Source organism: Chrysochloris asiatica, unplaced genomic scaffold (assembly GCF_000296735.1).
Source record: "Chrysochloris asiatica unplaced genomic scaffold, ChrAsi1.0 scaffold00063, whole genome shotgun sequence".
NCBI classification, from domain to species: domain Eukaryota; kingdom Metazoa; phylum Chordata; class Mammalia; order Afrosoricida; family Chrysochloridae; genus Chrysochloris; species Chrysochloris asiatica.
In genome coordinates, this window is record NW_006408581.1 from 11071908 (window position 1) to 11087686 (window position 15779).

Genomic DNA, 15779 nt, shown 5'->3' on the forward strand with positions numbered 1-15779 from the left:
AATATGCATCATTGTATTAATCAAATCTGTGGACCAAAAAATCCACAGTTCAAACTCATCAGATGCTTCTAGAAAACCCACACAATGCTTTTTTTGAAGTCTAATTTTTCAATTAGTTCTTTTGTGAATTATGTTTTTGATGCATCAAATAAATACTTGATTAACCCAAAGTCAAAGGAGCTCTGGTAGCATAGTGGTTACGAATCGGGCTGAGAACTACAAGGTCAGCAAAACTACCAGCTGTTCCGTGGGAGAAAGATGAGGCTTTCTGCTCCTGTAAAGATTTACAGCCTCGGAAACCCTGTACAGGGTCACTATGAGTCGGAACCGACTCCACGGCACATAACAACAACAACAACCCAAAGTCAAGATATATTCTCTTATATTTTTTAATAAAATATGCATGGCTTTAGAATTTATACTTTGGTCCATGATCCATCTTGAGTTATTTTTATATATTATGTATGCCGTGTTACAAAATTTGTTCTTTTTTTTTTTTGTACATGAATATCTGATTGTGGCAGCACAAACTGTTAAGAGATTGTCCTTTCTAAATTGAATTGCTTTTGAACCTTTTGGAGACCAGTTTTCCCTAAATGTGAGAGTTTATTTCTGGATCCTCTTTTCTGCTTCATTTATGTGTCTGTGTTTAGACTAATATCAACTAGTTCTAATCACTGCAGCTTTACAATAACATTTTAAATCAGGTAATATTATTATTCCAACTTTGTTCTTTTTCAAAGTTGTTTTAGTTATTTTAGGTTCATTATGTTTACACAGATTCTTAATGATTTTAGAATAAGACTAAAAAAAAATCTGCTAGGATATTTAGTAAATCTATAGCTCAATTTGCAGAGATATAAAGACTCAACAAAATTTTATCTCCTGACCCATGAACACAGTAAATCTTTAGATAGCCTGCCAAATAATTCTGATGAGAATGTTACTGAGAGTAAATAATAAATTAAAACTAACGAAGGTTGCCCTATCAATGTTCTGAAAGTAAATTGAAATCTATAACATTTGTAGAAGAAAAAAATTATTGATGAGGAAAAATAAATAAAAATATCCCTTTGTAAACACAGTTCTTTTTCTTTTTTATGTTTTGTTGTGTATTGAGTGATAGTTTACATGGGGGAACATTAGTTTTACATTTGTTCTATCCTATATCGTTTCATTGCCTTAGTTACCATCCCATCCATGCATCATCCACTAACAAAAGGGTATACCTTGCATGTCCCCCTGCCCGTACGGTCCTCAGCACCCAGCCCCTTTCCCTCTCTGGGTCTCAACTCCCCAGGCACTCCATCACTTCACGTTGTCCTCTCTTGTAAACACAGTCCTTAAAAAAATATCCTGAGCCTGAAAACTGAGTTTTTGAAAAGAAACAATTTTCCTATGTGCTATTTTGAGCAGTTAGTTCCAATTTACAGTAACCAGTATAAGTGGGTTTGCATTGCCCATTTTTCTGTAAGCTCAGTTAGCAGTCCAATACTTATCCTAAAGTGCCACATAGTCATAATAAAAACTTTCAGTTAGGAATAAAGAAACTTATGCAAAATTAGTAGTATCATCAGAACATTAAGGAGCTGTGGTAGCACAGTGCTGATCACAGGGTGATCTATCCAAACACAACAGCAGCTTTGTAGAAAAGAGATGAAGTTGTCTGCTCCTGAAAAGATTTACAGTCTCAGAAACCCTATAGATGGTGGTGATGAGTTGGAATCAACACGATTAGTAAGCTCGGAACATCACAAACTTAGAAACTATACCCAAGCTGGCAAGAATATATTGATAAATTTAAATTATCCACTCTCCTCTGGTTGATTCCAACTCATAACTAGACCATATGAAGAACATATCATAATAATTGTAGGAAGACGCATTAACAGCTTGCGATATGCAGATGACAAAACCTTGCTTGCTGATAGCACAGAAGAAATACTTACCGATGGAGGTCAAAGGTTATAGCTTTCGATATGGATTATACCTCAACATAAAGAAAACAAAAATCCTTACTACTGGACCAAGAAGCAACATCAAGATTAAGAGAGAAAAGACTGAGGTTATAAGGATTTAATTTTACTTGAATTCACAATCAACCCTTATGGACGTATAAGTCAGCAAATCACATGATGGATTGCATTTGGAAATCTGCTAAAAAAAAAAAAAAAAAAAAGATCTATTTAAAATATTAAATTGCAAAGATGCCTATGATTTGTCTGACCCAAGTCATAGTATTTTCAACCATCTCATTATATATATATATATGAAAACCAAATAATGAATAAGAAAGACCATAGAAGAATTGATGCACTTGAATTATTGTGTTGGTGAAGCATAGTGAATATACTATGGACTGCCAGAGGAACCAATGAATCTCAGTTGGAAGAATGCTCCTTAGAGCAAGGATGGTAAGACTTTATTTCATGTATATATGATCAGAAGGGACAGTTCCTGATAAAGCATATCATCACTGGTAAAATAGAAGGTCAGTGAAAAAGAGGATGACTCTTAGCCAGATGGACTTACACAGTGGATACAACAGTGGCCTCAAAAATAGCAAAGATTGTAGATTGGTGTGACTGACAGAGTTTACATCTGTTGTATGTAGAGTCTTTTATTCAAAGCTGACTCAAAGGAACCTATCAGCAGCAACGAAGCACGGCATATCCCCTGAACAGTTGGTATGATAGCATTTGATATGGTACCTGCCTTCCTAACACCCAAAGCAGATGGAAATGTAAACAATTACAAGACTGAGAGCAATAACAATATAAAAATGAAAGCAAATTTTCTAAGGAAGAAAAGCATTTATGATTATCAAATGACACTTGAGAGATTTTTCTTACATGGAAATGCAGAAAGTATATGAGATAATAGTGTTCCTTTGTTGTCTATAAATGTCACATAGCTATTTATTCCAGATTTCTCTAAAAATCCCACTGCAAAAATCCAAATAAAGTTTAAGAAGACAAAATTTGTATAATATAATATATAATTTTTATGTTCTGTTTTGATACAATAATTTTTCACAAATTAGTTTCATAAGCAGCACCACACACATACACAAGCAAACACACACATTTTCTTAGTATAATGAGGAAAATGTAAGGCCATGGTGGCAATATACAATTGATTTTACTGAATTTATTTTCATTTTTCCTTACATAATATGCAGGCTTTTTTCTGCATCCTATGAATATTGCTGAAATCGATATTTCTAATTAATTGGAAACAATAATAAATAAAACCAGTCTTTAATGGCTCAATTTCTTAAACTGAAACCAGAAGTTTGCCATCCAATAAAATTCGAAGTTTAAAACTAATATTCTTACATATGAATTATGCTTACATAATTCATGCCACTTGAATTAAACCAATAGTAAAAATGAAACACGAATTAATTTTTAATTACAATTAAAAATTTCTGTAGGGAGTTTAGATGGTAAAGTGCAGCCTGAATATATTAAGATACATTTTTATTATGAAAACAGAACATTAAACCTTTCTTCTCTACATGTGTAGTCATTTCATTCAAATGTTTGGCAGTAAGCAAAAGCTATCTTACTGTTCCTTAGCAAGTACCAAGCCTTTAATTAAATTCAATGACACGCAAAACTTTTTTTTTTTTTTTTAACAAGGGGGTTAACGCTTCAGGATAATTCAATGCTTGTCATTTGGCAGTTTAATTTTCTATCTTTCTTCTTAATGCTTGAGCTAGATGGACACCTTCCTTTATTTAAATCTTGTCCTTATCAGTTCTCTACAGGACCTGACACTTTACTAGTCACCGTGCAAATCCATCTCATACATTTGTTAGATTTTTTTCCCTTTCGCATCAATGAGCACAATATATTTTCAGGTATGTCAGGATACTAGGGCCTATGCAAGAGATAAATGTGGAGGGGATTTCTATCAGTCTGAAGACAACCTTAAAATAGAATGGTCTCCAGAGTTTCCTTTTCCAATGTATTATATTTCCTCTTTTATTTTCATAATGTGATCAACAATGTTTGGCTGGAACACAAATCATGCACTATATAAGCAAAATATATTAGCTCTCAAAAGTTATTGGGTACCATTCTCTAATGAGAAAATATTAGTCTTTGTAATTCAAAATTCATGATTTTTATACCAAAGGATGTTATTGAAAGGTAGATATTACAAACCTTAAATGGGAGTGCTCCTTAATATTAAGGACTGTGTGAAATCCAGCGCATTGTTTTTCAGAGCCCATCAAGGAACTTAACACATAGTTGACATTTAATAAAGCTTGGGAGTCATTTAGTGCATTTACAGAGTGAAGACAATTAGACATTAAAGTGCTTAACTGTCAGGCACCATTGCTACCTGCTGTGAACTAGCATTACATTGACAGGATGTATGAACCAAACCTGCAGGGAGTCATTCACAGCAATATGAAAGTCTACTTAAATTACTCCAACTATTTTGAAAGTAAGACAGTCAAAAGTCACTCCAATAAGCTGTAATGATTAATATTTTACAAATCGTTACATATGGTTGCTGTTGTTCTTGTTGTTACATGCCATTGAGCCCGTTCCGACTCACAGCAACCCTGTATAGGGTTTCCGGTGAGCGACTGGTGAGTTTGAACTGTACACTTGTGATTCAAACTAACTTTGCAGTTCAGTGTTTATTCTGTAGTGCCACATTAAGACTTCTTATATATGGCGAAGGGGGGGTGGTGAGTCAAAAAGTAGCCACACTTTGGATGTAGAATTTATTTTAATCAACTTTTAGAAAAGACAAATACATCAATTTTTGACATAATCTCAGTGCTTTTCAACACATTTAATAAATCTGTCAACAAGCTTTTTATAATCCCTTAATAAGAAATTGTTTAGGCTGAGCTGACAGTCATGATTATACCATCGTTTTTACTTCTTCATCAAAGGTATATCTTCATCATTGAAGGGCTGCTTTCAGGGGACCAAATAGGTGAAAGTTTGAAGGAGCAGATCATGACTATAGAGAAGATGCTTTAACACTTCAAAATGATTTTTTTTTGCAGTGTCAACAGTGTGGGCTGAGCTGTGTGGTCACGTGTTGTCATGCAAGATCACACACCCTTGGATAGCAGTCCTCTGTGTTTAATTCAAACATGTAAAGAGCACTGTTGATTGTTAAACCTTTTTCTGATAGTGTTCCAGCAATGGCCCTTTAGAATTCCCGAATACTGTAGGCAACAATTTTCCAGCTAATGATTGACTTTTGAACTTTTTTTTGGTGGGCAATTGAGGATGCTTCCATTCCATACTCTGCCATTTACTCTCAAGCTCATAGAGATGAATCCTGTCACATCACCAATTATCTATATATGATCACCAGTAACAATTATATTTTAAGAATCTTTTACCTTCCTTCAAGTATCAGTCCAAGTTTTGTTTGCAGAAGACCAAATGCTTCTGCTTCTGCTCTTCTATGAATTATTTCGGTACCCATCTCACAAGTCTGTTGTGAATTATTTCATAGGCAGAGCCATGGCCGATTTGCAAATCATTTGCCACATAGTCCACTGTCACTTGTCTATTCAACAGAATCATTTCACGTGCATATTAAATGGTGACATCAGTCATGGACATAAAAAGGCATTTTAATATAACAGGAGTGCAATTAACTTTTGACTCATCCTCATATATTAAATCTACCCTACATAGTGAATATAAGAACATAAAGCAAATCCTAGTCTGGAATTCCAGTTATAGCCTGGAAGTTCAGTTCAGCATCATAGCACTATGCAAGTTTCCACTGACACACAGGTGGCAACTGTATATGAGGCACATTGATTGGGAATGGAACTCAGGTTTCCTGCACAGAAAGAGGGAATTCTACAACTAAGCCACTCTTGCTCAAAAGTAATGAAGAAAATGAAATGTCCTCTCATATTATTTCAAAAGAGATCAAGAAGTTCCTGATTTATCTCATGCTCTTATCAGTGATTATTTGAAATAACAATTCTCAAAGTATGTCTCTGGTACTTCTGCTTTTCACCAAAGGCTTTGTTGTTTCGAGTCGGTACCGACTCATAGAGACCTTATGCACAGCAGAACAAAACACTGCCCGATTCTGGGCCAACCTCACTACTGTTTCCATGCTTCAGTCCATCAATGCTGCCACTTGGCCAATCCATTTCATTGGGTCTTCCTCTTTTTTCTCTGACTCTCCACCTTACCAAACATGATATCCTTCTCCAGCAACTGGTCCCTCCTGACAATATGTCCAAAGTATGAGAGATGAAGTTTGGCCATCTTGACCTCCAAGGAACACTCTGGCTGCACTTCTTCCAAAATGGATCTATTGGTTCTTTTGGCAGCCCATGGCACTTTCAATATTCTCCTCCAACACCGTAACTCAAAAGCATCAATTCTTCACGAAAGGCTTAACCAGAATAAAATGTTCATCTATAAAATACAAAATATTTAGATAGAAATTCTAAAGTTCTATACATCTCTAACTTTCTGATTTTAAAATAAAAATATTGCAAAACTGAAAAGCATCAGTATTACTTTTCAACTCTGATTCCCTACTCTCGAAGCTACCCTGTAGAATCATTCCAGTGCAGCCTTACCTTCATTTATGCCAAACCAAAGAAATTATTGCAAATTTAAAGGACAATCTCCCCATTGTCTATTTCTAGATAAGGTAAACTACAGTACAATGGTATCTCTTGTTGTTGGGTGTCCACAAATTGTCTACTATTCATAGTGACCATATGAACCACTGTCCAGTCCTGAGCCTTCTTCACAATTTGTGTTACATTCCAGCCTATTATTGCAGTCACTGTGCCAGTCCTTTTTGTTGGGGTCTTTCTCTTTCTCCTTAACCCTCCACTTTACCTGGCATGGTGTCTTTTTCCAGGAATGATGCCTCTGATAACATGTCCAAAATACTAAAGATGAAATCCCTCCATCTCTGCTTCTAAAAATATTCTGGATGTACTTTTCTTCCAAGTCATATTTGGTTTTTCTTTTGACCATAGTATTTTCAATATTCCTTTCCAATATCACAATTCAAATGTATCAATTCTTGCTGCTACATATGGGCAAATGTTTTAAAAAGACTGATTATAAGTTAGTTTAACACAACACTAACCATCAAGTAGATAGCAATGATTAGTTGTCACTACTTTGGAAATGAAAATAGAGAGATTTTTCACTTGCCTTGGTTCAATAATTGTTTACTACCCAATTTATTTAAAGAGTTATATCATTTTCAGTTGTATCCATCCTGCCTAAACTTACATTTTGCTGCCTCCTGTACCTGCTGAGACCCTTTTCAGATAGTATGTGCTCAAACATTGCACACTTTATTATAATTTGATTTAAAAATGATATGTAAACTTATAAATACATATTCCTGTGATTGTACTTATAAATTCAAACTTTAAATTTAGGGCACCAGTTGTGAAAGGGCACTATTTCATACGAAACACTTTTACTTAAATGGACCTGTGCTCCCTCTTAATGCCTAACATCATATTCATATTTCCTAGTGAAAAGTGAAGAAATTTCAGTATGAAGTTTTAAAGAAGACATGCTGGAAGTATTCATAGTCTAGTTAAGAATGTAGAAGGTTGTCTCATGTTAGTTACACAACTATAATCAACACTAGTATATGTTTACATTTCTTTTCCTTTTTAAACTTTTTCAGTGTGTGAAAAATTTTACTTTATGGTGTCTTTTAAGTAAAATTAATTTTAATATTTCAATAAGAAAGCACCATTTTTATTACCGTATTTTAAAACTGCATATTAGTAAGAAAATTTCCTTTAACTCTCGGGACAAATCTGTTTGTCTTTACTCTATTAATGTTTGTTCTACTTTACATATTTATAAGTACACTTTTTATTATCAGATTCTTTTTTTAAAAATAATATTTTTATTCCTTTTGAGCTATTGTCACCAGTCCCTTCACCCTTTGATACAAAGTTTACTTTTCTCAATTAGCATAAAAAAATACATCTAAATTTGTTGAGTGCTAAGGAGTCAGTTCTGACTCATAGGGATCTGTATAAGGTTTCTAAGAAGCAGTTTCTGGGTCTCAACTACTGACCTTGCAGTTATCAGCCCAGTGCTTATCTTACAGAGCCATAACAGAACTCCAAATATTTGTTTTACTTCTTATGGGAATACTATCAAGTCTGTGATCCTATTCCTGCTTATTAAATCTGCTCAACTGTGGGAAAGAAAGGGTGGGCAAGGAGGATGTTTCCCAAGTCTTACTGTACATTTTTACTAAATGAAATTATATTATTAGCTTGTTTTCATATGAAGGATGATCAAATTCCATGTTTATTGAATGAGATTTGATGGCTGAATGTTTAAATATTTGACACTGATTGAAAGGTCAGCAGGTTCAACCCCATCAACTGTTCTGTGAGAGAAAAGTCTTGGCAATTTGCTTCTGTAAAGTTTCCTAATGACATGGAGTCTATTCTGACTCATTTGAAACTAAAAAACTTTAAGGATGCAGATAGACACATATTTCTCCTTATGAAAGGCTGGTGGATTTGAACCTCTTGGGTTAGCAGTGCAGAGCCACCAGGGTTCTCTCATTTTGCCACTATTCTATCAGTTTGTTGTAGTGTGGTGACTTATGTATTGCTGTTATGCTGGAAGCTATGCCACCAGTATTTTAAATATTAGCAGGATTATCCATGGTGGACAGGTTTCAATTGTACTTCCAGCCTAGGACAGACTATTAAGAAGGAGAGATTGAACACTTCAGAAGGGTTAGTGACTTAAAACCTTATGAATAGCAGGGAGACATTGTGTGATATAGTGCCAGAAGATGAGCTCCTATGGTTGGAAGCCAATCAAAATACAACTGTGAAACAACTGCTTCCTCAGAATAGAGCTGATCTTAATGACATGGAGGGAACAAAGCTTTCAGGATCTTCATTTGCTGATGGGGCACAATTCAAAATGAGAAAAAAAAAAATATATGTGAAAACATTCATTAGTAATCAGAACGTGGAAATGTAGAAGTATGAACTAGGAAAACATGAAGTCGTCAAAAATTAAATGGAACACACAAAGATTAACACCATTGAGCTGAATTGGAAAGTTACTGGCCATTTGGAATCAAACAATTATATGGTTTACTAGTACAGGAATATCAAACTGAAGTGGAAAGGCAGCACATTCTTCTTCCAAAAGATCATTTTAAGGTCTATCCTGAAGTACACTACTGTTTGTGATAGGATAATATCCATATACCTACAAGAAAGACAAATTAATATCACTATTACTCAAATTACACACCAACTGCCAAAGTAAATGATGATGACATTGAAGAATTCTCCCAGCTTCTTTGGAGTCCCAGCGTGCTGCTATGGGTTAATGTGCTGGACTGCAAGGTCAGTTTGAACCACAAGGTCAGAGGTTCAAGCTCACCAGTTGATCCTTCGAAACCCTATTCAGGGTTGCTATGAATCAAAAATGACTCAAATGCACTTAAGAACAACAATAGCAAACCAACTTCTTCAGTTTGAAATTGATCAAATATGCAATCAAAATGTATTGATATTTACTGGATATTGGACTGAGAAAGTAGGAAACCAGAAAGATCAATGGCTGGAAAATGTGGCATTGATGATAGAAAAGATGTTGGAGATCACATGATAAAATTCTGCAAGGCCATTATTCATTGCAAATACCTTTTTCCAATAACATATATGGTGACTATATACGTGGAAATCACCAGCTGTAACACACAGGAATCAAATTGACAACATCTGTAAAAATGATAATGGAGTTCAACATCACCAACCAAACAAAATCAGGGGCTGAATGTGTGATAGATCAGTAATTACTTATATGAAAGTTCAGGTTCAAACTGAAGAAAATTGAAACAATGCCACAACAGCCAAGGTTATGACCTTTAATATATCTTACCTGAATCTAAAGACTATCTCAAGAAAAGATTTGATGCATTTTACACTAATGACTGAAAACCAGAGGAGTAATGGGATGTCCTCAAGAATATCATACATGAAGAAAGCAAAAGGTCCTTAAAAATATGGGAAAGAAAGAAAAGACCAAATAGGTTGTCAGAAAAGACTCTGAAACTAGCTCCGTAGCATAGAACTAAATGCAACTAGAAGAAATAATTAAATGAGCTAAATCAAAATTTCAAAATAGAGCACATAATGATAAAATAAAGTACTATAAATAAATGTGCAAAGACCTGCAGTCTGAAAATCAAAAGGGAAGGACATGCCCAGCATTTCTCAAGCTGAAAGAAGAGAATCAATAATTATATGGCAGAATATTGAATTATGGAAAAAGCATCAAAAGAAGCTGGAAAGAATAGCCACTGTACCAAGAATTGGTCAGTGTTCAACCATTTCAAGAAGTAGCATATGAACAAAAAGGGATGGTATTGAAAGAAGAGGTCTAAACTGCACCACAGGAACTCGCAAAAAACTAGACTCCAGGAACGAACAGATTATAAATCGAAATATTTTAACAAACTGATACAGTGCTGGAGGTGCTCACTGGTCTGGGCCAAGAAATTTGGAACATAGCTATCTGGCCAATTAATTGGAAGAGCTCCATATTTGTGTCCATTCCAAAGAGAAGTGATTCAGTGGAATGCAGAAATTAAATAATAATATCATTAATATGTCATGCAAGTAAAATTTTGCTGAAGATAATTCAAAACTGGTAGTAGTACTACATAGAGAGGTACCTGCCAGAACTCAAGCCTGATTTAGAAGAGGACAAGAAACAAGGGATATCACTGCTGACATCAAATGGATCTTGTATGAAAGCAAAGAATACCAGAAAGATATTTACTTATGTTTGTTTGATTTTTGTTTTTACTATATAAAGGCATTCAACTGTATGGATCATAACAAATTATTGATAACATTGAGAAAAAAGAAAATTCCAGAAAACTTAATTGTGCTAATGAAGAAACTGTACATAGACCAAGAGGTAGTTCTTTAAAGAGAACAAGGGGATAGTGAATGCTTTAAAATCAAGACATGAAAGTACCAGGGTTGTATTGTTTCACCATACTTATCCAATTTCTATGCTGAGTAAATAACTTGAGAAGCTGGATTATACAAAGAAAGAGTCAACCACAACCTGCACTATGCAGATGACACAACTTTGCTTGCAGGAAGTGAAGAGGAATTGAAGTACTTACTGATGAATATCAAAGACCACATGGCCTTCAATACAGATTGTACCTCAACGTAAAGAAAATGAAAATTCTTGAAACTGGACCAATCACATCATGATGTGATTTCACAACTGAAGTTGTCAAAGGCTTTATTTTACTTGGATCCACAATCAACACTCATGGCAGCAGCAGTCAAGAAATAAGTGATATCTTACATTAGGCAAATCTTCTGTTAAAGAGCAAAGTTCTCACTTTGAGGATTAAGGTAAGCTTGACCTAAGACTTGTTGTTGTCTTTTTTTTTTTTAAATCACCTTATATGTATTCAAAAGCTGGACAATGAATAAGGATGACCATAGAAGAATCTGTGTATTTGAATTATGGCGTTGACAAAGAATACTAAAAGTACCTTGGATTGCCAAAAGAACAAACAAATCTGTCTTAGAAGAAGTGCAGCTAGAATGCTTCTTGGAGGCAAAGATGGCAAGACTTTGTTTCACATTTCTTAGCCATGTTATTAAGAGAGACCAGTCCATGGAAAAGGACATCATGACTGGAAAAGAAAAGGGTCCACTAAAAAGAGGAAGGTACCCAAGGAGATGGATTAACACAGAAGCAGCAACAATTGACTCAAACATAGCAACAGTTGTACGAATGGTACAGGACTAGGCAGTGTTTTAGTGTTTTGTTCTGTTGTTCACAGGGTCTCCATGAGTCACAACTAGCTCAATGGTTTCTAACAACAACAACAAAGTAAAACCATTTGGGAAGTTCTACTCTGTCCTATATATATACTCATTATAAGTAGGCACCAACTTGACAGTGCACAACATGTGATAATTGAAGCTTATCATCATAAAAAATTTACCACAGTCTTTCCTTTAGTTTTTAAATTAATGAAATAAGTTAGCTACGTATATTTCTTGAGGTGCATGATTGCTCTGTAGGATAAGTACTGGACTGCAAACCACACAGTCAATGGTTCAAGTCCATCAGTTGCTCCACAGATCAAGATGAGACTTTATGCTCCCCCAAAGATTTAGTCCTGTAAACCCTATACAGGGTCGCTATGAGTCTAAACCAACTTGACGGCACTTAATAACAACAATGTATATTTCTTATACATCTTACATGATTTCCACAACATATGCAAATGTAAATGATTTTCAGCACTCTGACCTATCAACACAGAGCATACAAATTCTTGACATAGTTGGCCCTTACTGATTCATCACAATCTCTCAAGTCTCAAAGCTTAAGAAAATATCCTGAAATGACTTATAGTCTACAAATCTTCCTGCTTATTCATTATTTTCCCCTCCTATCTGGATACTTTTTATTTTTAGTTTCTATTAAAGAAAATCTTAGAAATCAGCTAGCTAACTGAATAGATACACAGATGTGTCCTAATTTTCCTTTTTTGATTTTATTTCTCACTTTATCTCTTTTATTGTTGTACTTTCTTATATTGGACATAAAGACAAAGTAATGGAAGTAATTTTCATGTCTAGCACATTTCTGTAAATTAGCAATTAGAAATTTATCAAGCGACAGGGAGATAAGGGCATTGGAGCAAAGGCCAAAGTAATAGTGGCAGCTGAGAGGCAGATTTGGATCCTGTCTGCTCTCTAAGAAGCAGAGCCAAAATCTAGGTCATTATATTCCGCAGGGAGCTTTGAAATACCTTCTAACTTCATGCAGCACAGAGCTGAGTCTTTTTTGACCTATTTTTGTACACTAGAAAAGTAAAGCTGCCAGGCCATGGAGGCTCTGAGTGTTGGCTCTATGCCTTTCCATTGCTGGACAGTCCCAAAATAGCTCTTTCATGATTCTTCCTTTCGAAGAAACAATAACTTGATCATATTTGCTATCTCTTGACTCAGAGACCAATGTTTCCTTTATAACATCACTTTTAATTTGTATCCATATTGAAGTATTATTTAAACATTACTGAAGTCTGAAACTGTTTAGCTCTTTGCTGTTTTGAGAGTCAGCTAGTAACCAGAGCATGTATATTTTCCTTTGCAAACACATTTTATTTACTGGGTTTTCGTTTAATGTTAGTAAATGCCTCTCTTCGTTAAGCCTATATTTAGCACAGTTCCAGAACTTTTTGGTTACACTGGCTGATGTTTACAATTTGTTGTTGTTGTTGTTGCTAGGTGCCTTCAAGTTGGTGCCGACTCATAGCAACCCTATGCACAACTCATAACAACCCTATGCACAACTCATAGCAACCCTATGCACAACTCATAGCAACCCTATGCACAACTCATAGTAACCCTATGCACACAACTCATAGCAACCCTATGCACAACTCATAGCAACCCTAAGCACAACTCATAGCAACCCTAAGCACAACTCATAGCAACCCTAAGCACAACTCATAGCAACCCTATGCACAACTCATAGCAACCTTATGCACAACAGAATGAAATATTGACCAATCTTTACAATACTACCTCTAATTTTCCTGATTCCAGAAATGATAATGAAACACAAATGCTTCAACATGGTAACTGCTGATTTGATAATGATGTCTTAATCTGCCACCCTGTGTTCATCTCACACCATAGTTGAGTGTTCATCCAATATGAATCACATGCCATTTCTAAAATAAAAGTATTACAACAAACAAATCATTAACCCATGTTATCTATTTTCACTACTCTCACAAGATTTTACTATAATGCCACTTCTCTTTCTTTCTTTTTTTCTAAGAGAGTTAAAACACTTTATAATCTTGAAAAGTCAGTGAAATGTTGCAAATGAACCTAAGCAAAGTTGTACTGGACAACAGGAGGGTCAATACATTTGAAATACAGTGCCAGTGAAAAATATTGAAAGTACCATGGAGTGCCAGAAGAATAAACAAATGTGTTTTGGAAGAAATACTGCCTGATTGCCCCTTGAAACTGAAGATAGTAAGGCTTGGTTTCTCATACTTTGGAAATGTTCTCAGGAAAGACCAGTCCTTGGAGAAGTACACCATGCAGTGGAGAGTCAGTGAAAACGAGGAAGACTCTCTCTGAGACGGATTGACACAGCAGCCGCAACAACAACAACCAGGCAGTGTTTGGTTCTGTTGTACATGGGGTCACTTAACAATAACAATTCACATTTAACATTTGGACTTGAATCATGTTTATTCCTGTGTCTAACTCTTTTCTCCACCAGGATTGTGAGCTTCCAGTGGGCAAATGACGTGGCCCGCTTATTAACTTATTTGGCAGAGCAGCTACCACCAATAAGTGTAGACTGAGCAGTATTCAATGTATGTTTGTTAAATTGAAAAATTACCTGATTGTGCTGAAGTAGAAAACATTAATATAATAGATCAAAAAATAAGACCATTTTTCTGTTCAACTAATATTCATGTTAAATATGCTGTTAACATTTTATCCTGAATTCACACATTTCAGGGGGGCGGGAGAGGGGGGAAGTTACCTGAAGTCATGACTTCCAAAAGTAATTTAATTAGTATAAATTTTCCTTTCCAGTGCTCTAAGAAGCTCTGGTAGCGTAGTGGTTACGAATCGGGCTGCGAACCTTAAGGTCAGCGGTTCCAAACTACCAGCCGCTCCACGGGAGAAAGATGAGGCTTTCTACTCCTGTAAAGATTTACACCCTCGGAAACCCTGTACAGGGTCGCTATGGGTCGAAACAGACTCGACGGCACTTAACAACAACAAGTATCTCTAGAAACCATTCCTAATTATTTATTCCCTTCCTGATCTGCTCCCAGGCTCATTCATTTAGCTATTTCTTTCTTTTGCTAAGTCAGTTTATTTCCTTTGTGGAAAGGTATAGGGTATATTATCAATATATACATGTTTTGTGATTTCATCGACAAATAAGAATGAATTTCTTCACTAGATCATCTTTCAATTGAAAAAATTGGAAGATGCAGGCTAGGATTATTAGTATTTTTTAAAGCTTTAAAACCTTTGTTGTTGTGCAGTGCCGTCAAGTCGGTTCCGACCCATAAACCCTGTATAGGGGTTTCCAAGGAGCGGCTGGTGAGCTTAAACCGCCGACCTTGAAGGTCAAACTGACTTTGCAGTCTGGCGCATTAACCCACAGTGCCACACCAAGACTCCTTTAGTGACACGTAATTAGCTAAAGTTCACAATAAGACATCACTGTGATGCTATCATTTATTTATAGTACCTGTATATGCGAATTGAACAAGGTCCCAGAGGGCATTGGGGTCTATGCCTTCCATCTTGATTTCCTCTTGCTTGGCTTCACAAACATCACTTGTAAACATGGCCGCAAAGTAGTCAGAGACAGAACTCAGAACCAGCCTGTAAGAGACACAGGATCGAATTTAAGCCATGAATGCCAGTAATAAAAATATCCATTGTCAACCAGAATAACGTACAGAGAACAGACTCATCAATCAGTTAATGTATTCATTGTCTTAAGGATTTTACTGTTTAAACTGATTTAGAAAATTGTGCTATATTCTTTCCTTACAAAACATTCTCCTTATTTTCTTCTATCTTTTTTATTGTTTCTCTTCACTTAAGACTCAATTTTATTTTTTATCTACCTACAGAATCAGTTTGTACAATACTATTTTTGGTGTTGTTAAGTGCTGTGGAGTCGGTTCTGACTCATAGC

At 35.4% G+C, this 15779-nt stretch overlaps 1 protein-coding gene across 2 annotated transcripts in view; it reads right to left on the bottom strand.

Moving 5' to 3' along the window:
* Positions 1 to 15779, bottom strand: part of KLHL1 (kelch-like family member 1) — a 514835-nt gene that overhangs the window by 288035 nt on the left and 211021 nt on the right. For both annotated transcript variants that reach the window (XM_006864306.1, XM_006864307.1), the window contains one exon: positions 15324 to 15460. In XM_006864306.1, the coding sequence (XP_006864368.1) occupies positions 15324 to 15460 (137 nt within the window). The remainder of the gene's footprint in view (positions 1 to 15323; positions 15461 to 15779) is intronic.